General features: G+C 41.1%; 1 protein-coding gene and 4 non-coding genes across 5 annotated transcripts in view; all 5 read left to right on the top strand.

The window, feature by feature from the left end:
• Window positions 1-72, top strand: trnaa-cgc (transfer RNA alanine (anticodon CGC)). The gene has a single exon. It is a non-coding gene; the product is annotated as a tRNA-Ala (tRNA).
• Window positions 73-573: 501 nt separating this feature from the next.
• Window positions 574-645, top strand: trnaa-ugc (transfer RNA alanine (anticodon UGC)). The gene has a single exon. It is a non-coding gene; the product is annotated as a tRNA-Ala (tRNA).
• Window positions 646-3510: 2865 nt separating this feature from the next.
• Window positions 3511-3582, top strand: trnaa-ugc (transfer RNA alanine (anticodon UGC)). Its single transcript has one exon. It is a non-coding gene; the product is annotated as a tRNA-Ala (tRNA).
• A 2370-nt stretch (window positions 3583-5952) lies between these two features.
• trnaa-cgc (transfer RNA alanine (anticodon CGC)) lies at window positions 5953-6024 on the top strand. Its single transcript has one exon. It is a non-coding gene; the product is annotated as a tRNA-Ala (tRNA).
• Window positions 6025-14126: 8102 nt separating this feature from the next.
• Window positions 14127-27780, top strand: part of LOC128607556 (serine/threonine-protein kinase WNK2-like) — a 56759-nt gene continuing 43105 nt past the window's right edge. The window contains exon 1 of the mRNA XM_053624507.1: window positions 14127-15793. Within this exon, the coding sequence (XP_053480482.1) occupies window positions 15134-15793 (660 nt within the window). The 5' untranslated portion in view covers window positions 14127-15133. The remainder of the gene's footprint in view (window positions 15794-27780) is intronic.

Raw genomic sequence — 27780 nt, 5'->3', positions numbered from 1 at the left:
GGGGATGTAGCTCAGTGGTAGAGCGCTTGCTTCGCATGTAAGAAGTCCAGGGTTCAATCCCCTGCATCTCCACTTGTGAGTTTGGCCAAACAGTGGTGAGGCATCCCAACTTTCATAGGTATCCAGCAAGAGGCTGTTATTACTGAAGAAGTACTTTTGTCCTACCCTTATTGCATGTGGCCTCCTTCAATTTAAAACCCATAGGGCAAAAGCTGTGTTCCAAGGTACACAACAGAAGTATCCTACAGCTGGTCTCAGCTGCCTTATGAGTACAAGTTTCATTGACACCCCATTGTGTACTGTTCTTTCTAAGCATACTGATTATTGTTTGGTTTTATCTCATCTGTGTGGATTGTGAAAATTGTTTTGATGTACTATGACATGCTAGAGCCAGTACCTTTTGTACCATCCATCCATCTTCTATACCGCTTATCCTTCCGTCAGGGTCACAGGACCTTTTGTACCAACTGCCTCAATTAACTCCGTTGTGTCAGAACGGGGGTCATGAAACAGAAGGTAAGGCTCAGGTAACCTCTGTCATCCTTATTAGCGTTTTCTTGGTATATCAGTGTAGGGGATGTAGCTCAGTGGTAGAGCGCTTGCTTTGCATGTATGAAGTCCAGGGTTCAATCCCCTGCATCTCCAATTGCAAGTTTTGGCCAAATACTGGTCAGCCAGAGTGTGGCACTAATGAACAAACAGTTTTGTTCTGCCCTTGTTGCAATCAATTTAAAACCAATAGGGAAAAGCTGTGTTCAAAGGTGCAAAACGTAAGGGTGATGCAAGGCTTTTTCTGGTTTTCTGTTGATCAACGTATATGGAAACTCAGTAGGCAAGGCATGTTAGTTGCCTTATGACCACAAGTTTCATTGACACCCCATCGTGTGCAGTTCATTTCAAACATTCTGATTATTGTTTGGTTTTATATCACAGCATCTGTATGGATTGTGAAAATTGTTTTGCTGTACTATGATATGCTAGTGCTGGGACATTTTCAACCAGGTGGCTCAATTAATCCATTGTGTCAGACAGCATGTCATGAACCTAAAGTTAAGGCCCAGGTGACCTGTGTCATCCTTCTTAACACTTGCTTGAATTGTTTGTGTAGGGGATGTAGCTCAGTGGTAGTGTGTTTGCTTTGCATGCCTGAAGTCCATGGTTCAATCCCCTTTGTTTCCACTTGCCAGTTTGGCCAAACAGTGGTCAAGCATCCCAATGTTCATGGGTTTCCAGCAAGAGTCTGGTATTACTCAAGAAGTACTTTTGTCCTACCCTTATTGCACGTGGCCCCTTCAATATAAAACCATCCATCCATCCATCTTCAATACCGCTTATCCTAACTTCAGGGTCAAGGGGAAACCTTAAGCCTATCCCAGGGAGCATCGGGCACAAGGCGCGGTACACCCTGGACAGGGTGCCAATCCATCCTAGGGCACATTCACACACTCATTCATACACTACGGACACTTTGGACATGCCAATCGGCCTACCATGCATGTCTTTGGACTGGGGGAGGAAACCCCCACAGCATGGATAGAACATGCAAACTCCGCACACACAGGGCCATGGTGGGAATCGAACCCCCGACCAATATAAAACCAATAGGGAAAAATCTGTGTTCCAAGGCGCACAACAGAAGGGTGCTGCAGCTGATCTCAGCTGCCTTATGAGTACAAGATTCATTGACATCCCATCATAAACAAAGTTTACTAATGTTTGGATATGTTCATCAGGTATAATCTAGTATATATACCCAATGTATACCCAACAGTTAAGAATTACTTGTGGGAAGCATTATATAAACTCATAGTACACTTGTTGATCAAGTTATAAGTGTGTATTGAGTTAGAAGAATTTGTCTTACTAAACAGTAGGCCTAATTGTTTTCTGTGTCAATCCATACCTCTGTACAGCAAGCATAGTCTGAAACTATAAAACACTTCTAACAAGTGGTATTCAAAATTTGTACATTAAGTGCTTTGTGTTTGTCTAAAGCAGCTTCACTCTATGGCAGTAAATTAAGAAGCTTATGTTTGCCCTTGTTGCATGTGGCCTCTTTCAATTTAAAACCCATAGGGAAAAGGCTGTGTTCCAAGGTGCACAACAGAAGGGTGCTACAGCTGGTCTCAGCTGCCTCATGAGTACAAGTTCATTGACACCCCATCGTGTACTGTTCCTTCTAAGAATACTGATTAATGTTTGGTTTTATCTCATCGCATCTGTATGGATTGTGAAAATTGTTTTGATGTACTATGATGTGCTAGAGCCGGTAACTTTTGTACCAACTGTCTCATTTAACTCCGTTGTGTCGAACAGGGGTCACAAACCCAAAGATAAGGCACAGGTGACCTGTGTCATCCTTCTTAGCACTTGCTTGAATTGTTTGCGTAGGGGATGTAGCTCAGTGGTAGAGCGCTTGCTTTGCGGGTATGAAGCCCAGGGTTAAATTCCCTGCAGCTCCACTTGTGGGATTGGCCAAACAGTGGTGAGGCATCCCAACTTTCATAGGTATCCAGTCAGAGTCTGGTGCTAGTGGTGAAGTACTTTTGTCCTGCTCTTGTTGCATGTGTCCCTCTTCAATTTAAAACCAATAGGACAAAAGCTCTCTTCCAAAGTGCACAACGTAAGGGTGCTGTAAGGCTTTTTCTTGTTTTCTGTTGATGAACGTCTTTGGAAACTCAGTAGGCAAGGCGTGTCAGCTGCCTTATGATTACAAGTTTCATCGACACCCCATTGTGTGCAGTTAATATCAAACATACTGAATATTGTTTGGTTTTATATCACAGCATCTGTATGGATTGTGAAAATTGTTTTGCTGTACTATGATGTGCTAGTGCTGGGACATTTTGAACCAGATGGCTCAATTAAGTCCATTGTGTCAGGCAGCGCATCATGAACCCAAAGTTAAGGCACAGTTGACCTGTGTCATCCTTCTTAGCATTTGCTTGAATTTTTTTTTTTTGTAGTGGATGTTGCTCAGTGGTAGAGCACATCCTTTGCATGTATGAGGTTCAGGGTTCAGTCTCCTGTGTCTCCACTTGCTTGTTTTGGCCTAATATTGGTCAACCAGAGTGTGGTGCTACTGAACAAACACTTTTGTCTTGCCCTTGTTGCATGTGGCCTCCTTCAGTTTAAAACCAATAGGGCAAAAGCTGTGTTCCAAGGTACACAACAGAAGTATCCTACAACTGGTCTCAGCTGCCTTATGAGTGCAAGTTTCATTGACACCCCATTGTGTACTGTTCTTTCTAAGCATACTGATTGTTTGGTTTTATCTCATCTGTATGGATTGTGAAAATTGTTTTGATGTACTATGATATGCTAGAGCCAGTACCTTTTGTACCATCCATCCATCTTCTATACCGCTTATCCTTCCGTCAGGGTCACAGGACCTTTTGTACCAACTGCCTCAATTAACTCCGTTGTGTCAGAACGGGGGTCATGAATCAGAAGGTAAGGCTCAGGTAACCTCTGTCATCCTTATTAGCGTTTTCTTGGCCTATAGGTGTAGGGGATGTAGCTCAGTGGTAGAGCGCTTGCTTTGCATGTATGAAGTCCAGGGTTCAATCCCCTGCATCTCCACTTGCAAGTTTTGGCCAAATACTGGTCAGCCAGAGTGTGGCACTAATGAACAAACAGTTTTGTTCTGCCCTTGTTGCAATCAATTTAAAACCAATAGGGCAAAAGCTGTGTTCAAAGGTGCAAAACCTAAGGGTGATGCAAGGCTTTTTCTGGTTTTCTGTTGATGAACATATATGGAAACTCAGTAGGCAAGGCGTGTTAGCTGCCTTATGACTACAAGTTTCATCGACACCCCATCATGTGCAGTTAATATCAAACGTACTCAATATTGTTTGGTTTTATATCACCGCATCTGTATGGACTGTGAAAACTGTTTTGCTGTACTATGATGTGCTAGTGCTGGGACATTTTGAACCAGGTGGCTCAATTAAGTCCATTGTGTCAGAATGGGGGTCATGAATCAGAAATAAAGGCTCAGATAACCTCTGTCATCCTTATTAGCACTTGCTTGGTTTATTAGTATAGGGGATGTAGCTCAGTGGTAGAGTGCTTGCTGTGCATGTATGAAGTCCAGCGTTCAATCCCCTGTATCTCCAATTGCAAAATTTGGCCAAATACTGCTCTGCCAGAGTGTGGTGCTACTGAACAAACACTTTTGTCCTGCTGTTGTTGCATGTGGGCCTCTTCAATTTAAAACCAATAGGGTAAAAGCTGTGTTCCAAGGTGCACAATGTGAGGGTACTGTAAGGCATTTTCTTGTTTTCTGTTGATGAACATCTATGGAAACTCAGTAGGCAAGGCATGTCAGCTGCCTTATAATTAAAAGTTTCATTGACACCCCATCGTATGCAGTTCATTTCAAACATTCTGATAATTGTTTGGTTTTATATCACCGCATTTGTATGGATTGTGAAAATTGTTTTGCTGTACTATGGTGTGCTAGTACGTTTTAAACCAATTGGCTCAATTAAGTCTGTTGTGTCGGAAAGGGGGTCATGAACCAGCAGGTAAGGCTCAGGTGACCTCTGTAATCCTTGTTAACACTTGCTTGAGTTGCTTGGCTACGGGATGTTGCTCAGTGGTAGAGTACATGCTTTGCATGTATGAGGTCCAGGGTTCAGTCTCCTGTATCTCCACTTGCTTGTTTTGGCCTAATACTGGTCAGCCAGAGTGTGGTGCTACTGAACAAACACTTTTGTCTTGCCCTTGTTGCATGTGGCCTCCTTCAATTTAAAAAGCATAGGGCAAAGGCTGTGTTCCAAGGTGCACAACAGAAGGGTGCTGCAGCTGGTCTCAGCTGCCTTATGAGCACAAGTTTCATTGACAACCCATTGTGGACTGTTCCTTCTACGCATAATGATTATTGCTTGGTTTTATCTCATTGCATCTGGATGGATTGTGAAAACTGTTTTGTTGTACTATGATGTGCTAGAGCCGGTACCTTTTGTACCACCTGCCTCAATTAAGTCTGTTGTGTCGGAACGTATAGCATATAAAGTGTAATCAATGCGTGTAACTACAGAGTTTACTAATGTTTGGATATGTTCATCAGGTATAATCTGGTATGTATACCCAATGTATACCCAACAGTTAAGAATTACTTGTGGGAAGCATTATATAAACTCATAGTACACTTGTTGATCAAGTTATAAGTGTGTATTGAGTTAGAAGAATTCTGTGTCTTACTAACAGTAGGCCTAATTGTTTTCTGTGTCAATCCATACCTCTGTACAGCAAGCATAGTCTAAAACTATAAAACACTTCTAACAAGTGGTATTCGAAATGTGTACATTAAGTGCTTTGTGTTTGTCTAAAGCAGATTCACTCTATGGCAGTAAATTAAGAACCTTATGTTTGTCTAAAACAGCTTCACTTTGTGGTAATAAAAGAGCAATTAGACACATACCAAAAACTGGGTTTCTAAACAAAGCCCCCTAAGCTTGCAAATCAGTGTCAAAAGAAGAGATAAGAATTCCAGGAGGAAAGAACCAGATGAGGCTATAGGGTGAACTATGTGACACAGTAAAAAACCCAGGTCTGGTAAAACTTTGAAAGAAAATACAACTGACTACACATGCGCCACAAATAAAGGTATCATATGGGTGTGAATAATTAGTTAAGGCGATGGACATTGGTTTGTTTCCAGAAAGAAAAGGTGAATGCCCCACCTAGGGATAATTTTACTGCTTCAGAGAGGTATAAAAAGACATGTATGTGTATGTATAAGTCAGACCCTCTGCAGACTGCCTCACTTGATTGTTTCAATAAAGTTCATTTACTTTTTGACATCTACAAACCCTCTGTCTCTGAAGTTTTTTGAGTTAGACTGGAAGGATTGATTTTCCTCGACAAACGGGGGTCATGAAACAGAAGGTAAGGCTCAGGTAACTTCTGTCATCCTTATTAGCACTTGCTTGGCTTGTTGATGTAGGGGATGTAGCTCAGTGGTAGAGCGCTTGCTTCGCATGTAAGAAGTCCAGGGTTCAATCCCCTGCATCTCCACTTGTGAGTTTGGCCAAACAGTGGTGAGGCATCCCAACATTTATAGGTATCCAGCAAGAGGCTGTTATTACTGAAGAAGTACTTTTGTCCTACCCTTATTGCATTTGGCCCCCTTCAATATAAAACCATCCATCTTCTATACGGCTTATCCTTCCTTCAGGGTCAAGGGGAAACCTAGAGCCTATCCCAGGGAGCATCAGGCTCAAGCTCAGTGGTAGAGTGCTTGTTTTTCGTGTATGAAGTCCAGGGTTCAATCCCTTGCATCTCCAGTTGCAAGTTTTGGCCAAATACTGGTCAGCCCAAGTGTGGCGCTACTGAACAAACACTTCTGTCCTGCCCTTGTTACATGTGGCCCTCTTCAATTTAAAACCAATAGGACAAAAGCTGTCTTCCAAAGTGCACAACGTAAGGGTGCTGCAAGGCTTTTTCTTGTTTTCTGTTGATGAACGTCTATGGAAACTCAGTAGGCAAGGCATGTCAGCTGCCTTATGATTACAAGTTTCATCGACACCCCATTGTGTGCAGTTAATATCAAACATACTGAATATTGTTTGGTTTTATATCACAGCATCTGTATGGATTGTGAAAATTGTTTTGCTGTACTATGATGTGCTAGTGCTGGGACATTTTGAACCAGATGGCTCAATTAAGTCCATTGTGTCAGGCAGCGCATCATGAACCCAAAGTTAAGGCACAGTTGACCTGTGTCATCCTTCTTAGCATTTGCTTGAATTTTTTGTAGTGGATGTTGCTCAGTGGTAGAGCACATCCTTTGCATGTATGAGGTTCAGGGTTCAGTCTCCACTTGCTTGTTTTGGCCTAATATTGGTCAGCCAGAGTGTGGTGCTACTGAACAAACACTTTTGTCTTGCCCTTGTTGCATGTGGCCTCCTTCAGTTTAAAACCAATAGGGCAAAAGCTGTGTTCCAAGGTGCACAACAGAAGGGTGCTGCAACTGGTCTCAGCTGCCTTATGAGTACAAGATTCATTGACACCCCATCGTGTACTGTTCCTTCTAAGAATACTGATTATTGTTTGGTTTTATCTCATCGCATCTGTATGGATTGTGAAAACTGTTTTGATGTACTATGATGTGCTAGAGCCGGTACGTTTTGAACCAATTGGCTCAATTAAGTCCTTTGTGTCAGACAGTGCATCATGAACCCAGAGTTAAGGCCCAGGTGACCTCTGTCCTTCTTGTTAGCACTTGCTTGAGCTGCTTGGCTATGGGATGTTGCTCAGTGGTAGAGCACATGCTCTGCATGTATGAGGGCCAGGGTTCAGTCTCCTATATCTCCAGTTGCTTGATTTGGCCAAATACTGCTCAGCCAGAGTGTGGTGCTACTGAGCAAATATTTTTGTCCTGCTGTTGTTGCATGTGGGCCTCTTCATTTTAAAAACAATAGGGCAAAAGCTGTCTTCCAAGGTGCACAACGTAAGGGTGCTGCAAAGCTTTTTCTGGTTTTCTGTTGATGAACGTCTATGGAAACTCAGTAGGCAAGGCATGTCAGCTGCCTTATGACTACAAGTTTCATTGACACCCCATTGTGTGCAGTTCATTTCAAACATTCTGATAATTGTTTGGTTTTATATCACCGCATCTGTATGGATTGTGAAAATTGTTTTGCTGTACTATGGTGTGCTAGTACGTTTTAAACCAATTGGCTCAATTAAGTCTGTTGTGTCGGACAGGGGGTCGTGAACCAGCAGGTAAGGCTCAGGTGACCTCTGTAATCCTTGTTAACACTTGCTTGAGCTGCTTGGCTACGGGATGGTGCTCAGTGGTAGAGCGCTTGCTTTGCATGTATGAAGTCTAGCGTTCAATTCCCTGCATCTCTAGTTGTGAGTTTGGCCAAACAGTGGTCAGGCATCCCAACTTTCATAGGTATCCAGCAAGAGTCTGGTGCTACTGACAAAGTACTTTTGTCCTGCTCTTGTTGCATGTGGCCCTCTTCAGTTTAAAACCAATAGGGCTGTGAGGGATATTACTCATTTTTACTTTATAATAATTTAGTTCTTGTTCTGTTCATGTTCATCTAAGGATAACGCCTAAGAAGGCCATGTCATGTCAATGAGATCAGTACAGAATGTTTATATGCTTACACAGACACAAACATGTTATTCTGTTCAAGGTTCGTCTGCACATCTTCTAAGACCCTATAACAAAGCCTGTTTGAACTGCTTCAAACTGCTTCTTATCGGTACACAGAAGTGTGTCATGCTCTGCATTTCATATATATAGTACTGGTTCAGCACAAGCACTTTAGAGCGCTCTCATTATTCTATCCTGCTTTATTCTATCCTGTATTAACCATCTTTCTGTAATAAACCTTTTTACCTTCAGAGTTCGAGTCTGGAAGTATTGTCTAAGTTCCATGACAGGGCAAAAGCTGTGTTCCAAGGTGCAAAACATAAGGGTGCTGCAAGGCTTTTTCTTGCTTTCTGTTGCTAAACATCTATGGAAACCCAGTAGGCAAAGCGTGTCAGCTGCCTTATGACTACAAGTTTCATTGACACCCCATCATGTGCAGTTCATTTCAAACATACTGATTATTGTTTGGATTTACATCACCCCATCTGTATGGATTGTGAAAATTGTTTTGCTGTATTATGGTGTGCTATCGCTTGTACTTTTTCAACCAACTGCCTCAATTAAATCCGTTGTGTTGGAAAGGGGGTCATGAACCTGAAGGTAAGGCTCAGGTAACCTCTGTCATCCTTATTAGCACTTGCTTGGCTTGCTGGTGTAGGGGCTGTAGCTCAGTGGTAGAGCACTTGCTTTGCATGTATGAAGTCCAGGGTTCAATCCCCTGCATCTGCAATTTCAAGTTTTGGCCAAATACTGGTCAGCCAGAGTGTGGTGATAGTGATATGGAGGACATGCTAGTAACATGAATAAGCAAAACCTGACACTTCAAGATGGAGAAGAGGGTTTAAGGGAGGAACACTACAAGAAGCCCACTCCTAGGACAGAGTGAGCTACTGGGGTCTTAGTGACATCGAGCTGCTAGTATAGGACAAATATAGGGGGAGAGGCCCAGCTCACAGCAGAACAGATGTCCTGCAATGAGACTCAATGAAACAGACCCAACGAGGCAGTCACACTCCTAGTAAACTGTGCTCTGAGGCCCTCTGGAGGCTGCACTCCCTTCGATTCATATGACAAAGTGATAGCTTCCACAAGCCAATGGGATAGGCATTGCTTAGAAATGGAGTTCCCCGTCTGCAGGGGGAGGGGGGGCAGGAAAGGAATAGCTGGTCACTCCTACTGAAAAGGCTAGACACAGAGCATTCAACCTCTGATCCTCCACAGAGAAGGGAGGAGGATGAAAAGCGGAATGAATATGAATGCCCCAAGGGTAGTGCCATGAGCGTAAAACCCAGCGTTCCTCCAGTGGCGCAGGGGTTCTGAGCATGACACTGTGATGGAGTAGCTGAGGTCGCGTAGAGGGCTGAAGTGAAGGGATAAAACCCATTTCATGAATGCCCTCATTCTCAGAAGGCCCAAAGGCAAAACCTGAATGGCTGATGCCATAAGGCCCTGTAGTCTCAGACGTGCGATAATGCACCCTCGCCCCCTCCCTGAACTGTGAAATACAATTCATTAGGGAGCGAATGCTCGCTCATGATAGACGTGTGCGCATGGTTATGGAATTCAGCTCCAAACCCAGGAATATAACATTCTGAGCAGCGTGAAATTGCTTTTGCTCACATTCACTCTGAAATTGAGCGATGTGATGTGCACGGGCACATGATGAGTGTCTTGCACCACTTTCTCTCTGGAATCGGCTATGATAAGCCAATTGTCTATATAAGTTTGAATCCTTAGACCCATCATTCTCAGCAGGGCTAAACCCACCCCCGCACACAGACAAAACACTCTCGGACTTAAAGTCAGACCGAAAGGAAGAACTGTGAATTTGTAATGTATGCCTTGGTAGGCAAAACAAAGGAATTTCCTGTGCAGGTGATAAATGCTTATGTAGAAAAAGCATCTTTCTATGGAGCACCCCTAGTGTCAGGTGAGAAAAAAAAACAGCCGTGTGTAATCCGTGCCCTCGGTTTTGCAACCCGTACCCTTAGTTTTGCAAGCCGTACCCTAGGTTTGGTAAACCGTACCCTCGGTTTTGCAATCCGTACCCTAGGTTTTGTAAACCGTACCCTCGGTTTTGCAATTTGTACCCTCAGTTTTGTAAACCGCGCGCACTGCGTTAAAGTTGGGTTTATATTGGACATTCGCTGTACATTCGAGCTTCTCTCTTCTATTTATTAAGAAATAATCACACAAAAAGGACACAATGTGTATTGAGTGGACATAGAACCAATACAACTGAATATATTTTTAAATTTTCTCCCGTTAAAGCCCGCGGAAGCGGGAAACGCAGGTCATCAGCGCCTTATAGTAATGCAGTCAGTAAGGGACCGTCTAAAAAGTGCATGACCTGGGCAACTGTATAAGATTTTACTAAGTTTATAGTCGTCTACTTAACAGGATATCTAACTTATTGCAGTGTTAGGATACAGTATGGATAAAGAATTTTTTATAGAATATATTATTAATGTTATACCTTTATATGTCCACTCAATACACATTATATCCTTTTTGTGTGTTTATTTCTTGAGAAATAGAAGAGAGAAGCTCGAATGTACAGCGAATGTCCAATATAAACCCAACCCAACTTTAACGCGGTGCGCGCGGTTTACAAAACTGAGGGTACGGACTGCAAAACCGAGGGCACGGATTACACACGGCTGTTTTTTCTTTTTTTTCTCTCTTACCTGACACTAGGGGGGCTCCGTATATTTCCTTAAATGTTTGTTTAATACTCTGAGATCCAGAATAAGACGAGGTGAGCCGTCTTTTTTTGGAACCAGGAAATAACGAGAGTAGAACCCCTGATGACGTAGGGGACTCACTCAAATCGCCCCTTTCTCGAGGACGGAGGAGATTTTGTCTTTCAGAATGTGAGTGGTGCTCTCCTCTGTTTCAGAAGAGATAGCTCCACTGAAATGTGGGGGTTTATTTGCAAACTGAAGTCTGTAACCTTTGGTTACAGTTCAAATCACTCACTTGGGGCCTGGCACACACTGCCAAGCTGTTATATGACTCAAGAGTGTTGCCACCTAAGCCAGAGAATCGCTCAGAATTGCGCATGCGCCCAGTTCGACCATTTGTGATATAATGGCACCATCTAGCGGACAGCTTGGGAGCGACATCTGGGGCTGCCGTCTCCCGGAAATGAATCCGTCTGATTTGTTTGATTTTTTTTGTTTGTTTGTTTTTTTGTTTTGTTTTGGAGAACACTGGGGCCGAAGTCGTTATTAAATGCATGGAAGCTGTGTGTGGGAAGCTGTGTGTGGGAAGCTGTGTGTGGGAACTGTGTGGTCACACTGCTTGTGCACATCTCCCTGGATGCCCAGCCGATGCAGGGACTCCCTCCACCATTAACTGGGAGGGGAAAATCAGACTGGGCAACACTGGGAATGGTGAGGCCACTAAGAACACTGAATGGGCCCCCACTTATGGGGGCTGACCCCACTGACAGAAAGCCTCCTTTTCTTGGACGGGTGGGATAGGAGGGCAAAACTCGAGTCAAGAGCAGGGCTAGGGGGTTTATTGGATGCAGCTGTGGTGAAAGACATTCTCCCCCAAGGCCTGGCAGAAGGGGGATTACCCTGCTAATCTGGTGGCTTGTTACCAGGTTTCGGCCTGCCGGCATTCTGGAAATGGTTTCCCGCGGAGGGATTAGGTAGCTGCACAAGGAGGCCTGGCACAGTACGGATTTCCTCAGCAGACACAGCTTGAGAGCTTCGTCCTCCTTATTTTTGTCATCACAGCGTTGTTGCATCAAAGTGACGGTGGGACAAAAGAGGGCCAGCCGTGCTCCACCGGCACTCCTGCAATGCGCCGCTTCTCGCTATCGAGGAGAGCCGATAAGTTAAGCCAGAGCGCATGCTTGCCAATCACCGAGAGGGCCATGCAACACCCGCTTACCTGGCCTTCTTGGAATGCATTGCAGAGGACGAGGTCATTAATGGTGACAATCTCCTTCTAGAGCGAGGGCGAGGGACAACCATTCTCTAGTTGCTGCCCCATGTCAACCAGTAGCTCAGCCTGGTAAGCTGATAGAAGCGAGGAAACATTGAGGGCCCTGACAGCCAAGGCCGAGGCCTTATCAGAGGCCTGGTGGATGGATGTGGAAAAACTGTCCATTTTGCTGGGGAGAATGGGCTTTGGGTATGCGGAGCAGGCTGTCTTGGGAGGGGTTACGGTATCTGCCGATGGAGCGCTCAATGGTGGTGGTGGTGGGTGGGGTCAGGCGCACGACTGGTTATCCTTGGTGGGAGCCGAAGCCAGTTTAGTGTGCACCATGGTGGCGAAGCACAGAGCTCATTTGGGTCCGTAAGGTGGGCAGCCGTGGGACAGGGGGAAAAAAGGAGGAGGTGGGTAGCCTAACAAGCAGTGTGAGCATGGGTGGCGTGCAGCGAGTGACACAGCTAACCTGGCTAGCAAAACAAACTTATTGTTTATGATTGACATACAATAGCTTATACTTGTCAATGAGGTCTAAAATATTACTACATTTGATTGCAACAGTGAAGCCTGATCTATCACAGGGTTTTTCTAATCAGAGATTAGCTCCGAACTCCAAACTTACCTGTCTGTAATTTTCAGACTTGGTGCAATTGGATCCTTCTGCAGAGGTCAGGTATCCTCTTCCCATAGGTGGATCTCAAAGATGAGATGATGAAAGGGAGCATAATTACTGCAAAATACTATTCATTTTTATTATTTGTTATATTATATTATATCTGTTAATTTCTCAAAATGTATGAATAAAGTAGGCTTTTCCCCAGATTTCTACCAACTCTAGCTCTGTAACCTCTGTAAAGCTCTGTATGTAATTTTTTTATTTTTATTTTACAGCAGAATGGTACTATAGAGGACTCGTTTCTGTCAAAATTTCAAGCTTGTATTTTGTCCCCCACCAGAGATATTCAACCCGGAAGTGAAGGGATTTTTTTTTTCAATGCACTCTCACCTCCATAAAAAAGAGAGAAGTCTCAAATCTGAAATGTTGTGCATGCACACTACACTTACCTAGGTACCCCCTAAAAAAACGGAAGACTGAAACTCAAACCCTTCCCATTATAAATTGACATTAAAAGTGGAACTGAGAGCAATCTTCAGCATTACATTTACACTTTAGTTCTCAGTCTAAAGAACAAGAATGTGTTAAATGTTTATACATGTCTATGTACCATGTAATGTTTTGCATTGCCGATAAAGGTAATCACTCAAAACTTTTAAAAATTACAAAAAGGTCAAGCATCCAGCTTTACAATTATTTTACCACTTGGGCTGATCCTCCAAAACAAACAACAACTAAAAGAAGCTGTGGTAAAAGCCTGGAAAAGCATCACAAAAGACAGTTTGTTAATGTCAGTGAGTCGCTGGCTTGACACAGTTATTGAAAGCAAGAGATATGCAACAAAATTTGTTATTTACCTTAACACAATCTGTTCCAATACTTTTGCTCACCTAAAAATTGGGTGGTCTGCAACCAAAGGTGCCATGTTCAAAGTTGTTTAACACATCTAGATGTAAATAACAGGAAATGAAAGCTGAAATTCTCATCTGTCATCTTATATTCAAGTTTTGATCTCAAACCCAAATGTCCTCAGTGTATAACAAAAACATAAGAATTGTCTTTGCTGTTTCAATACTTTTGGAGAGGACTGTGTGGATATATTGGAAAACTGACTGCACAGCTGTCCCATATGCCAGGTGTATGTTATTCCTGCATTATTTCTTATACAAACAAGCAGATAAAGGGTCTAGAGTTGATTTTTAGTGTGAAATGTTACATGTTGTATTTCATTATTGAAATTATATTGTAACATGTAGCTGTACTGTTTGATGTATAAGTGAAATTTAATAGTATAAGTGCACCCTGCTTAATGTAATGCAAAATATATTGTGTTAATTAATTCATTAATTATATAATTAATTTTATTTCAGAGACATTAAAACTGGAAATGAAATGTCAAAATTGTTTTTGTAGGCATACATGCGTTTAAAATGAATGGGATTAGTTTAAATTGTCTTAGTAGAAATTTTTAGGTTAATTTTTTTAAACGCAAATTTCTCCCTAGTCATTCACAGGTTAATTTTTCCTCATCTCCCGCCTCACCTCTGCTGTTGTCACCGAGTCGCAAGTCTAGCGTGCCTTCCTATTGGATTATTTCGCCACATCGTTATTATGGGCGTGGAAGCGATAGAGCCCTAGAAACCCCTTGCTTGGCTAGAAATAAAGAAGGTTTTGCGTAAGAAAATTCGAGGGGTCTCGAAGCACAGCGAAACAGAAATTGTAGGCTATTTTATTGCATACACACGGAATGAACACGCAAAAATTCATGTTCAGCCGCGGGTTCGGACAAATGAGGTCTCTCACAAAAAGACAACGCAAAGCGTTATTTATTCTTTAAGGACGCCAGGAGACAAATCGAGGCAAATGGTGGTCTACTGATCTGTCGAGATGGCTTTCCAGGGAAAAGAGCAACGGTGTTAACTTCAGATGACATCAGATGGAAAGTGGCATTTGATTTATGGTTATTAGTAGCAGACTAGCTGCGGATGTAATTACAAGCCATTTCATTGAAGTCGGCGAACTGAAAAGGCTACAGATTCTGGCCGTCATTTTCATTTCATTAGCTTAGGCTGGCAGCTTGAACGTTTGCCGGTGCTGACTGGGCATTAGAGGTAGACTGTGCGCGTGCATGTACGCACCTGCCTAAATTAAGCTAGCTGTAATTGCGCCAAATTATCACTCATTTATTTTTGCGCAGGCAGCGCAAGCGAAACGATAGCTGCGTGCGTGTATATACAGCAAGGCGTTCCGTGCTTATTGAGTACATTTCCAGATCAATTCAAGTTGTTAAGCCTAGATATTGTTCCTTGGGAAAGTGCGAAATCGTCCCATGTTGCACTGCGCCAGAGCGCGCACGCCGCATGAACTCGGCCGCTGCGCCTCCATGGTGGAAACGACGCCGCTTCACGTGAACTGGAAACGCTGTTAGAAACACGCTTCGGAGAAGCTCAATTAGCATGGAGCCCGGCAGCGGACCCAAACCCGCTGACGGCCCCTCGATCTCCAAGTGTCCCTCCGTTCCCAATTCGCAGTGCGAGCTCAACGGGAACATTTATGAGTCCATCAGCGAGGGCAACGTCAATATGATGGACGGCTCGGGCGCGGTGCGCGGTGGAAGCGACCCGAGCGCTTATCCGCCGCTCTCGAGCTACCTGCGAGTCTCCGGTCGCCAGCGCTTCATCCGGAGGAGTTTGTGGTTTGCGGACGACGAGCAGGCGCACGAGGCTCCGGAATACGACGTGCGGAGTGACATGGCCACCGTATGTCTGCGAACAATCGTGGACCGGACCAGGGGCGCTTGGTCAAGCTTGCAGGAAGGCTCGAGCACTGAGAGTCAGGCTGGACAAAAGGACAGCGCCACGGAAAGCACGAGCGCAGACGAGGATAAGGACAGGGCCGGTTCTGGTGTGATCACAGGTGCACCAAACGGCGGAAAAAGCAGCATGAAGACCGCGAGCGAAGAGAACGAAGAAGAGGCCGAGATGAAGGCCGTCGCCACCTCTCCCAGTGGCCGTTTTCTCAAATTCGATATCGAGCTCGGTAGAGGCTCTTTCAAAACCGTCTACAAGGGCTTAGACACGGAGACCTGGGTGGAAGTGGCGTGGTGCGAACTCCAGGTAGGTAAAAGGTGGATTTGATGGCAATAAAATGTATACAAACCCATTGCATTTGACGGTTGCAACATTTATTTAGCTATTTAAATGTTTTCTTAGAGGATAAATCATTAATCATAAATCATTATGTTTCAGGCAGGCAGCTGGTTTCTGCCTAGAAACGAAATATGCTTGCATTGGTCATGATCTACCTGTTGCAAAAAAGCAATCAGGATTAAAAAATTTATCCAGCTACAGTGTAGAAAATATGCCATGATAATTTTATCCACAAACACTGCCAAACCCTGCATTTGTCAGACAATGCATAATCTCAGTAGTAGTAAAAAGAACTTCACAGCAAGGATTTGTTCTGGGGCTCAGCCAACAGCTCATTAGCAGTCCATGGTCAGGACCAAAAAAGGTAACTAACTTTTATTGCTTTTGCTTGCACTTCAATGCTGAAAGACCTGTGGGTGCAGAGGGGAGACGGCAGAAATGTGCGAAGCAAAATGCCATGTAAAAGACACAGTTTCCATTCTGGACCATTTTCATTATGATCTTATGATGTATTGTATAGCAACTGTTCTCAAACCAGTCACCATTTAGTGCCACCAGAAGGAATTGGGTTAGCACAAAATCAGTAGATAAATACACAAAGTGTTAGACACACCTGTTCCTAATTTCCAGAATTTGTTTAACCAATATGCATGCATTCATAAGTGAAAACTGTTGATCTGGCATTGTAATATGCTGTGAAGCAGTCAGGAAGGGGAAATTATTTGGTAATATTTCCATAATCATTGATGCATTCATGGTGTGGTAATACTTTTAAAAAAAAAAATCATTCCAACAATGGTACGATTAGCATCCCTGCTGAAAAAAACAATTAGGAACACTCATAGAATTTGCACTGGTTATAATTGAAACTGTAATGGTCCCTGTGGGTCTCTACTTGTAATTTGTTGCCTTCTATTGGTGGCATGTTATGTCTAGTGGATACCATTAAGGATCAGTAATGGTTAGCTGATGGTTTCCATTACAAATACCATTACAAACCATTAGAATTTCTGTGATGGTTTCTATAGTTTTTTTTTTTTTTCAGCGGGGATGTATTAAATACAATAGGCTACAGTAGGGCTGGATGAGACTGATATGTAATATTGCTATTGTGACAAACTATCACAATAACTTTTCTGAGATAATGTACATATTGGGATTAATAAAGACTGGAAGCTGCTGATCTGATGTTAATTTTGTACTTAATCTTTAAAATGCAAATTGTGGATCCCCCCCCCCCCCCTTGCTTTTTCACCATTTAATACACTATATGGCCAAAAGTACAGTATGTGAACATAAGACCATCACACCCAACAACCCTACTGAACACTTTTGGGATAGACTGGAATGCTGACTGCACCCCAGGCCTCCGCACCTGACGTCAGTGCCTGACCTCACTAATGCTCTTGTAGTTGAATGTGTAAATCCCTGCAGCCACACTCCAAAATCTAGTGGAAAGCCTTCCCAGAAGAGTGTAGGTTATTATAACATAACAGAGGAGACTGGATCTGTAATGGGATGTTCAAAAAGCACATATGAGTTTGATGGTAAGTTGTCCACAAACTTTTGGCCATATAGTGCGAATTTGAAAATGTATTTTATAAATAAATATTTTTGTAGAAATTAATAAAGCATAATTAAAAAATGCAACACTTTTTGTTAGCAGCCTTATATTGTAATACATATAGTGTATCGCAGAAATTTCTGAGAATCTTGATGTGATATTTTTGTCATATCACCCAACCCATGCAGTAGAGTGGAGAATGTTAATTCTGGCTCTTAACAGCTGAAACTGCAGCCAGTACATTGCTGGAGAAAGGGGTAGAATGGACAGTTGGCAGGAAATCAATTTATCAGCTGTTGAGAACAGGTTGAGACAAATGTACAGCTAATTGTTTACTATTGTTGCTATAGTGATGAGAATGAATTTGCAAATGTCCAATCTCGTAAAAAAAAATTACATTTAAAAATGTTTTGTAAAGTGCTGGGAAGAAAAAAGAGGGCAGTGCCTAACATATAGTAACTGTAAACAATAAGGAACAGGTTCACATTATTAATTGTATTGTAAAGAGATTTACACATGCAGTATTCTTTCATCATAATACTATTCAAACACTAAATATGAAGCTGCCCATGTCCTAGAGATGTTAGCTTCGACCGAAAACACTTCTGACGTGATTTTTAGTCATTGGTTTTAAATCTATATATAAGCCTCCAGCATTAATTTATGAATGTATTAATCCTTACCTGATAGAACTTTTGGCCAGAGAGCTGAGTGCAGAAATCAGTACATTTTGGTGTCACCTCCCATAAGTTTTTTATTTATTTATTTTTTTGTTTTTTTAAATTTTTTTTAAATGGGATTGAGGTTCTGTGATTTTGAAAGCCTAGTCAAAATGTCCCAAAGTTTTCTCATCATGTTCGGTGAGATCATACACAGATTTTTGTAGCCTACATTTGTTACCTAAGAGCTGTTATTAGGAGATGGGACTAATTTTATAGTATGGGGAGCTTATAAATCCATATACTTGGAATGCTAATGGACTTTTCCCCTGCCTTCATAATATCCACGTTTTTTGACCAAGCCTCAAAGCCATACATCTAACAGGTATATTAAGATGATGCAAATAGACTGAAGGCCTGTGTGGTGCATGTTTTTGTTAATACACCAAACAAGAATTTTATATGCCTACTCCATAAGCCAATTCAATTTCAAAATCCTCCTTTCAGTTTAGGCCAAACTTTAATTATGAACACACACACATACACACTCACACTTTCTGCAATTTGATAATCTGGGTTATAGCTCTCTGGTCTAAAACATGTATATTGCCTGAATACATGAGTCTGGTGATCACCATTTGGCTTGTGGTAAACAACATTGTTGATTCATGTCCAAATGCTTGTCAGGAAATTTGCACACCGTATCTTGATGATCATAATGCCAAGGTATTTAGAATGGTCGATTAAATCTTCACATTTTTTTTAACGGGAGAGAAACAACTTGTGCAATATTTCCATTTATAGTGCGTAAGATTTGAGTAGTTTCTTTGTTCAAAATGAACTAAAAATATTATTGTTTATTCAGGGGCCAAAATACTTAATTTTATTTCTATGCATGATCGAATGCCTCTGAGTCACCCTGACAATCTTTGTAATAGTAATTCACAGTCAGCTCTGTGTCAGGGGTGTTGTGTTGGATTTGGCTAGAAATTTGTACACATACACCAAAAACCAGCTCAGACACGTCAAATGACCTCCTACTTTAGCCATGAAAAAGTTCCACTGCACAATGATGGGCATGAGATGGCATCAAGGGACAGTGAGTGAATCAGTAACAAACCCCTGGGTTCAATTTCCTCCTACCTCCCAAATACATACTGATAGGGGGCTTGGCCACGCTAAATTGCTCATAGTTGTGACTGTGTGTGCGCATGGTGACGTGATGGAACGGCATCCGATCCAGGGTGAATTCTCGCACCTTGTGCACAGCGTTGAGGCATTTCATGCAATATTTGAAGAAAGATTCACAATTTACCAAAAAAGTGTCCTTTCCTTGGAAGTGTTGTCTTCCAAGATAAAGAGCTTATTTACAGGTGTAATTGCCATGGTTGGATATGACCCTTGATCCATTGACTTGGTTAGATTCTGAATTTCTGATGGTGGAATTCTTCTTGCTGATGAAATGGCATACCACAGTTCATCATTTGAAGAAAATTAATATCAAGAGGCATAATTTCTTTGCTTGATGATGCTCCATAGGTTCTTAATGAGATTCGGATTGGGTTAAAATGCTGGTCACACCATCAGATAGCCAATTTCAAGCACCAAAAAAAACACCTTTTTTTTTTTGGTTTCAGTGCTAGTGGCTTACTTTTTTCCATGGTGCATGGATTTTATTTGTTGTTGGAAATTCAGTGTAAGCATCTTGTAGTCAATTTTATACTTCCAGGAACACTTATCAATCAATTATTCCATGCCAAAACATTATTGTTGTAGCAGTCTGGCCCAACCCTTGTTCCTTCCATCAAGTCCATAAAGAGTTTTGAAAGCCACCTTTATGTATGTCTGGGCCCATTCACCTTGGGGATGGCCTTCAGTGGACGTTGAATATCTGCCTTTATACATTTTGTAAAGTGTCAGAGCATCCTGCACATTTTGATCTGTACACTCTGCATACATGTGCTCACAGATACCCATGGTTATCTAGTGTTGCTTTGACAGTGGAGAGAGAGCATGCCATTCTTCCCAAACAAAAGTATGGACAATTTTGCTGCCTTCCTGACCACTGATGACCGTGGCGTTGTAGGCGGTTCACAATCTCCTGACAATTGGGCCAATGCTTTTTTGACAATGGGGCCAATGCTTTTCTGTTGTGCCTCTTGAGATCCACCTGCATGTATCCTTAATGGATTATGCAGCAGTAACCAGATATCAAATGATTGATGGCCTGTGGAATGACTGAATCTAGTGGCCATAACAGCAATATCTTGACCATTTAAAATACAAAAAAATAAACAGCTGAGAATGTGAGTTAGTCTTGCATACTGATGGATTTGTTTAAGCTATGCTTATTTGTGTGTAAATGTCTCATGCTTTCTTTCTCTTAATTCCTATCACTATGACTGATCTCTTGCACTTTATCTGCCAAGTTGCCAGACTGCTTTATAATATAAAGCAATTGGTAAATTCTATTAGCCTTGGAGAAACGCAGTTGGGGTCTTGCAAGATTTTCTTCATAGATTCATTTTGGTCCTGATTGAATTGCTAGTTTGAGAGTTATAAGAGCACTCCAGGAGATGATATTTGAAATGGCAGGCTTGGAATTTGTACAAGAAAATCACCACAATGGTCTAATCCATGTTCCTATATTTTTGGTTATAGGAAAGCAACTTTTGCTCAAGTCATAAAACCTTTTATCATCTTTCTGTATTTCTTGCCTGTGGCTTTGTCCATGACTTGTGAGTTCTTAAACCTCTGTTGCTCGTTTCTCATGCTTTTTATTATGTAGTATGTTGTAGTGGACTGTGAATTATGCTCATAAAGTACTGTCCAGAGAAATGCTGCACAGTGGAATGCTGCTGATACTGATATTGGTGCAAACAGGTTGAACATGTGGATGTAAACTAACGTATAGCTTAGGATATGTTGTAAACACTAGGAAATTCCTAACTTTTTAAAGAAAATGTATCTCTTAATAATAATTTCCGATGGAAGTGTTCGATATTGTCCTAATTTTAATTTTAAAAGGTCATTTAAAGTAATTGTAGCAACATGCTGTCCCACAGCAGTGCACCATAGCAAATAAGTTTCTTGTCATACAAAAGTATGCATACATCACTGCTAAGGCATTCCTTATGAAGGTGTATTGGAGGGCTGTTATCTGTGACTTGTTTGGTCTGTTGAATTGTAGTTGTCTCTCTCTGTGAATACTAGCATGCACTCAGTATGAAGATGGCTTTCCACTTTCACTCACATTCAGCTTCCATATGGTTGTCATCTCATTCATATTCTTCTCTTGTTAATACCCACTTCTGTTATCTCAGTACAGAGTTTGAATGACCTGTTAAGATTAAACTCTTGGCATGTGGAAAAGAAGAATTTATAGCGGAATTCAGAGAAATGTTCTCATTGTTGCTTTTGCCTACTAGCGATAGGTCATATTGTTAAAGCCTGGCTAAGGACCATTTTACAATTTTGTGATTAAACTGTAGCTCACATAGACATGATGCAGAAATGTAAGTAGTATTTTTAAACATTTTATCTTCTTTATTTGGCAGCTGTTTCTTAGTAGAATCCAATTCAACCTGTTAAATGCAAACAGCAATACATGGACTGCAATAAGAATATAAGAAACCTGTTTTAGAACACATTAAAAATTTATCACACAAAACTATTTTAACGTTTAAAATAAGATCTTCAGATTGCATGGATTCTCAAGTATTTCCCCATCCCATATGTTATATTTGACCCTTATGTTTGGGCATGGTTTGGACTTTTGACATTTATTTGCTTCACCCCATCTTTTAAAAAATAAATAAATAAATGCACAAAAAAAAACCCTCCCTGAGTCCCACTAGGATAGATTATCATGTTTCGTTTTGCTTTATTGCTAAATCTTAAGGCCGATCCTTATAACATGATTATAGTAGTGCTACACTTGGCAGAGTTTATTATTGATTGATTGGATGTAATTTGGCTTCTTGTCCATAGAGTACTTATTGGATGGTCTTCATATTTATTTTTGAGAGCGTATAGGCTTGCGTATTGGCCAGGGGTACTTGGGGTTACTGCAGGGTGTATGTGAGAAAGTAGAAACTGACATTTAGGAATATATCATGAAAATAGGCATTTGTAGGTTTTTAAATATAAAATTAGGACTAAACTAATATACACTGAAAATGAATTCATCAGTTGAAAATGTGTTTCAATTTATTAGTTATTTATTGAGCACCGGATATATGGCATCAGGAGCAGCATCTGTGCAGCAGTATTGTAGGAGAGATTGGGACAAAATGGACAGGTGGCTTCTTAAAAGAGGACAATTTCCTCAGATAGAAGACAAACATACTAAAAAGAAAACCAAACTAGAGCCTCAAAAATACCGCCAGTTTTGTGATGAATACATAGGGATGGGATTTACATCTACTTCACATGACCCTCCCTCAGCACAGTGCTTTTCATGCGGTGAGCTGCCAGCTAACCGCGCCATGAAGCCATCTCCTCTTCAGTGGCGTCTCCGGAATAAACATCCACTTCAGGTCAGGAACTCAATGGGGTTTTTCAGAAGAAAACTCATACATTCCCATCGTGTCAAGAGAACATGAAAAAAGCCACAAGTACATCAGCAAAAGAACTCGAAGCATTGTATGCTGTTTCTTTACTTTTAGCGAAAGCTAAAAAGCTATTTAGCCTAGCTGAGGAACTGATCATTCCTGCTGCAGCTGTTCTCACTGAAACCATGGTGGATAAAACGGCAGCAGACAAGATCAAAACTGTATCGCTGTCAAATGACACCATTTCACCTAGAATTGACAAGAAGGAGATTAATATTGTTGAGAAATTGGTGGATAACCTCAGGGCTGGTGAGTCATTTTCCCATAAATTGGATGAATCGGTTGATATCAATGGACCAGTGCAACTGATTGCTTTTGCAAGATATGTGGAGACTAGTGACATTTGTGAACACATACTTTTTTTTGCAAAACTCTGGAGGGGAGAAGAACTGGACGGGATACTTTCAACTTGTTAGTTCGTTTTTCTCTGAACATGGAATCCGCTGGAAATCCTGTACCAGTGTGCATTCCGACGCAGCATCAATAATGACTCGTATGAAAGGCCTCATGGCGCACATAAGAGAGGAGAATCCTGAAGTTCTGTGGACACACTGCAATATACACAGAGAAGCCCTGGCATCAAAGATGATGAGCCCAGAGCTTAATTCCGTTTTTGAATGACGCTCTCAAGGTAATAAACTTAAAGTTGAGACCACTGGCTTTCGAGGGGCAAAGTACTGAACAGGCTGTTTGAGCTGCGAAATGAGGTATTGTGTTTTTTGTCAGACAATATGCTTTGTTTAAGGACAATAATATGATTACCAAACTAGCATATCTAGCAGACATTTTTACTAAATGGAATGAGTTGAATCTCAGTCTGCAAGGCAATGAGGCTACAATTGTGAAACTTTATGACCGTGTCAGTGGTTTTCTCAAGAAAGTGGAGCTGTGGAAGAGTGTGTGTAGAGGGTGAATTTTATTTATTTATTTATTTTTATTTTATTTTTAAATTATTTTTTTAATTAATTAATTTTTTAGCTGTTTTCCGCAGTCTGATGCTTCCTCATCAGTGAGAATATAGTTAGAGACAAAGTTAAAAACCTCTTTGGATGGACACTTGGCTAACGTGATTTTATAGTTTCAAATCATACTTCCCTGATGTTGGAGAGAAGTCTGAGCAACTGGATTTTGTTAGAAATCCATTTACACGTTCACAAAACAACTGCATCACACTACCTGTTCATCTGAGGGAGGATCTATTGGATTTATCCACAGACCGTGGGTTGCAGACTACTTTCGAAAACTGTTCCCTGACAGAGATTTGGGTGTGTGTGAGGAGAGCGCACCCTGAGCTAGGGAAAAAGGCTTTGGAACACCTACTACTATTTGTCTGTACCTACCTCTGTGAAACTTCATTCTCAGCAATGATTTAAAAAAAAAAAAAAAAAAAACAGACTTTGCATTGAAAATAGTCCGATAACTGTAGCTTCCCTGCCACTAAGAATGTCAAAGATCTTAAGAGAAGAACAGGCCCATGTATCCCATTGAAAGGATCACTGACAAATTGATACAAATAGGCATACTTGTATAGAGACATGTATGAGTACTGAACTGTTAGTTAACACATTTAACACTTAGTTGAATCACACAGGAAAAAAACGACTCACAATGAACTTTTTATTGATTGAACTGAAAATAACTGAATTACCTTTTACTGTTGTACCTAACTTTTAATTACATAAAACTAGAGTTGTGTAAGGCTACTGAAACATTCATAACAAAAAAACCTTCTCAGGAGGCATCAGATATAATAACTCTCTGTTATTCTTAGTCAGGACACAAATTGGCACCTGCTGGCTGCTACACGTCTTCTCCACCTTCCAGGGTATTTTAACGCAAACTGTTATCCCCCCCCCAACATTTCCCCATATTTTTTGCATGCTGCATTTTTAGGAGTGGCCCGTTTAGAACCATTGCTCTCGCTTGTAATTTAGCTTTAGCACAGTACAGGGTATTCTGTGAGCACTGCTGTCTTTAGTGGTCATTTGATGAAACAAAGATTTTGTGTGAGGGGTGATGAGGCAGGGTGGGCTTTGACCTTGACTTGTGTTGTACTCTTGTTGGCCTCAGTGTTGACTTGAACTTGATTGCTTCCACTGGGTACTTTTGCTTTGATTTTTTTTTTTAGCAACATATCCAACACACATTTAGCTTAGTTTATTCAGTAATCAGAAGAATGAGGTTTTCATTGAAAGAGACTTTAGTCTTTTTACTGAAAGACTGAAGTCCTGCTCAGTTTTAATAGGGCATTTGATTTTCAGTGACACAAAAGTGATTACAACAGAAAAATATCATAACGATATTTTTGTTGTGATTATATTAGAACATTTTTTTTTTTTTTTGCATATAGTGACCTGTGCAACATAAACAAGGCATCTAACTGACAAATTACTAAAACACAAAAGGAAATACACATTCTTAATGAGAAAGTGGGGCTATCTCCTCTGTACTATCCGGTTCCACTGCGGTTTGCAAAAATGGAGGGCTACAGCATTGTCGGCTTCTTATCGTTCCTTTGTCTGAGTTACTGTAGAGCAGAGAATCCCACTTCGCATATATCTGTAGTTGTAAAGAGCAGAAGCAATAAATCACATGCTATACTCAGCATTGGGTAGTCACCAGAGAGACCAATCCAAAATTTGGACAGTTTCTCATTTTTGTGGAGAGTTTTCAGCATGCTGTCACTAGTGAGCTGCAACATTTTTGATTCCTCCCTAAGGATTAGGTTTAGTGATGCTATTGATTCTGGGGTTTCAACCTCGAAAGGATATTTAACCACCTCTCATTATTTAAGTCATCAAACTTCCCTGGGAGAAAATGGTGACTAAAATTCTGTTAGTCAAGATGTTCCTCATGCCAGGTCAATGTGTTTATTCACTGTGAGAAACGTAATAAGATGGGGGGTTTTTATATGTACAGTTGCCACAGCTTTAGTCAGTATGTTTACATGGACAACAATAATCCAACATTAACCCGATTAAGACAATACTCTAGCATGTAAACTAACATGCAAACAGCGATTATTGATGACCTTAATCCGATTAAGGTCATACTCGAAGTAAACACAAATCGAATTAAGACGTTTGGAGTACTTCTGTTTTAGTCGCATTATCGATGTGTATTACAGACATGTACACACCTTATTCACACTATTAACATCGTGCGGGAGTTTTCACCGCATTTTGTGACAGGACACGTTCACACACACGGCAGTGCTCAACCGTTTTACGGCAAACGAGATCACGGCTGGGTCCGAAACCGCGTACCTACCTGCTATATAGTAGGCGAGATGCATGTATTTCAGCTACTATATAGTAAGTAAGTACGCGGTTTTGGATGCAGCCCACAGCTTCAAGCAGTCGTCTATTTGCGCGTACAGCATGACAAATAATTAACCGCACTTGAAGCTTCCGTAAAAATTTAAAATAAAAACACCCAAAATTGTATACGGTACCATAAAGATACGGTACCGTGTCGATACGTGAAATTCTGGAGGGAACGTCGGATGGCGTGACAGTGACGTAATGCCGTGTGCTGTTAATAGCTCTATGTTCTATAACACGGAAAACAGGAACATGAAAGGAGTATTCTAAATGCAACTCATGTAAACACATTAATCACAATTTTGTTCTACTCCGAATAAGGTCAATAATTAGATTACTGCTGTCCATGTAAATGTGGTAAGTGACTTCTGGAAACTTTGAATTTCTTCCCAGCCTGGTCAATGACTCTATTTACATACAATAAACAACAACTTTAACATTTAATTAACCACTTCACCTGGGCTAGCCAGATTTAAACTATTCTGGATTGCAGCAACATTATACGTTTTACATAACTCAAAACCCACTGAAGGGGGTGGTCACATGGTGCTTTATTTTGTGGTTATGACTGACATGCATAATGTCCAGATGGCATGTTATCTTTGCATTAATAAATGCAGCATGGGTTGTTGACATGAGTTGAAGATCTATTAAGATCCATCGAAGACACCCCCCCACCTAGATTTTTAAGTTCGGTCTAGTATGTTCACTGTTTGTCCATATACTGATTATGGAATGGGGAGAAAAATCAGTGTGTGTGCTTTATTCAAGAATGTTCCAATTGGGTGAGCAGATGACTTGGTCAGAAAGCCCAGAACATGCCGTTAATGCAATGGATTATATAGTATTCATAATGTGAGTCACATGGTCAGCTTGTCTTCTCATTTGTGTGGTTGTTTCAGGCTCTATTCTGTCTCATGTATATCATGTATAGTCCTGAGCTTGGCATTCTTGCCTGTTTTACAGTTGGTCATCCCAGTCAGTGGGTCAAATGAAGATTGTGGTGATCTCTACAAATAAACCCACATTTTCTCTACAAAAATAACACGCACACAAAAAATTATTTCCTTTTGGTTTCCACATACCAATTTGCCTAGCTGCCAGATGGAAAACATTAAGAAGGAGAATGGAAACATACAGAAGAGTCTGTTTACTGCTGCTTATGGCATATAGTTAAGTATTGATTCTTAATCACCTGGCACACTTTTGTATAGCTGATTTAAAAGGTGTGCTAGCAATTCTTATTGGCTAAAGCCAGCTGTTGGGGCTGCATTATTAAATCACACAATTTTGTATTTTGATGTTGTGGTGTTCTTGTATTAAACAAACATCAATATTTTAATCATGATCATTTTAAAATGTGGTTTGTAAAGCATTTTTATCCAAAAAGATGCATGTATGTGCCCATATGCGCAGTCACTGGCTATTATAATTGAGGTTAAGCCCGCAATCTTGCTTGAGGCTGACTGAGTGGAACTCGGTATAGATTCTGTTTTTGTGACCGACCATATGAAAAAACAAACATTACTGGCTAAACCTAGTTACAGGGGAAGTGTGGTTGTGTACTATAATATTATTGTATTAATAATATTTAATAGCTATAGACTTGATATGAAAACCAATATTATATCATAAATAGGCTATAAAAAATTATATTTTTGACTGCAATAAAAACAAGTCCTACATATTCCTACAGTAAAACCCATCAACCTCTAAATAAAACGCTTTCATAGTCATATAAACTGCTTTATACGAGTTTAGGATGCCTGAGAGCCAGATGCAAAGCCAGCTCTAC

The sequence above is a fragment of the Ictalurus furcatus genome, chromosome 5 (genome assembly GCF_023375685.1).
Source record: "Ictalurus furcatus strain D&B chromosome 5, Billie_1.0, whole genome shotgun sequence".
Taxonomy (NCBI): Eukaryota; Metazoa; Chordata; class Actinopteri; order Siluriformes; family Ictaluridae; genus Ictalurus; species Ictalurus furcatus.
This window is presented reverse-complemented; position numbering and strand designations above follow the sequence as displayed.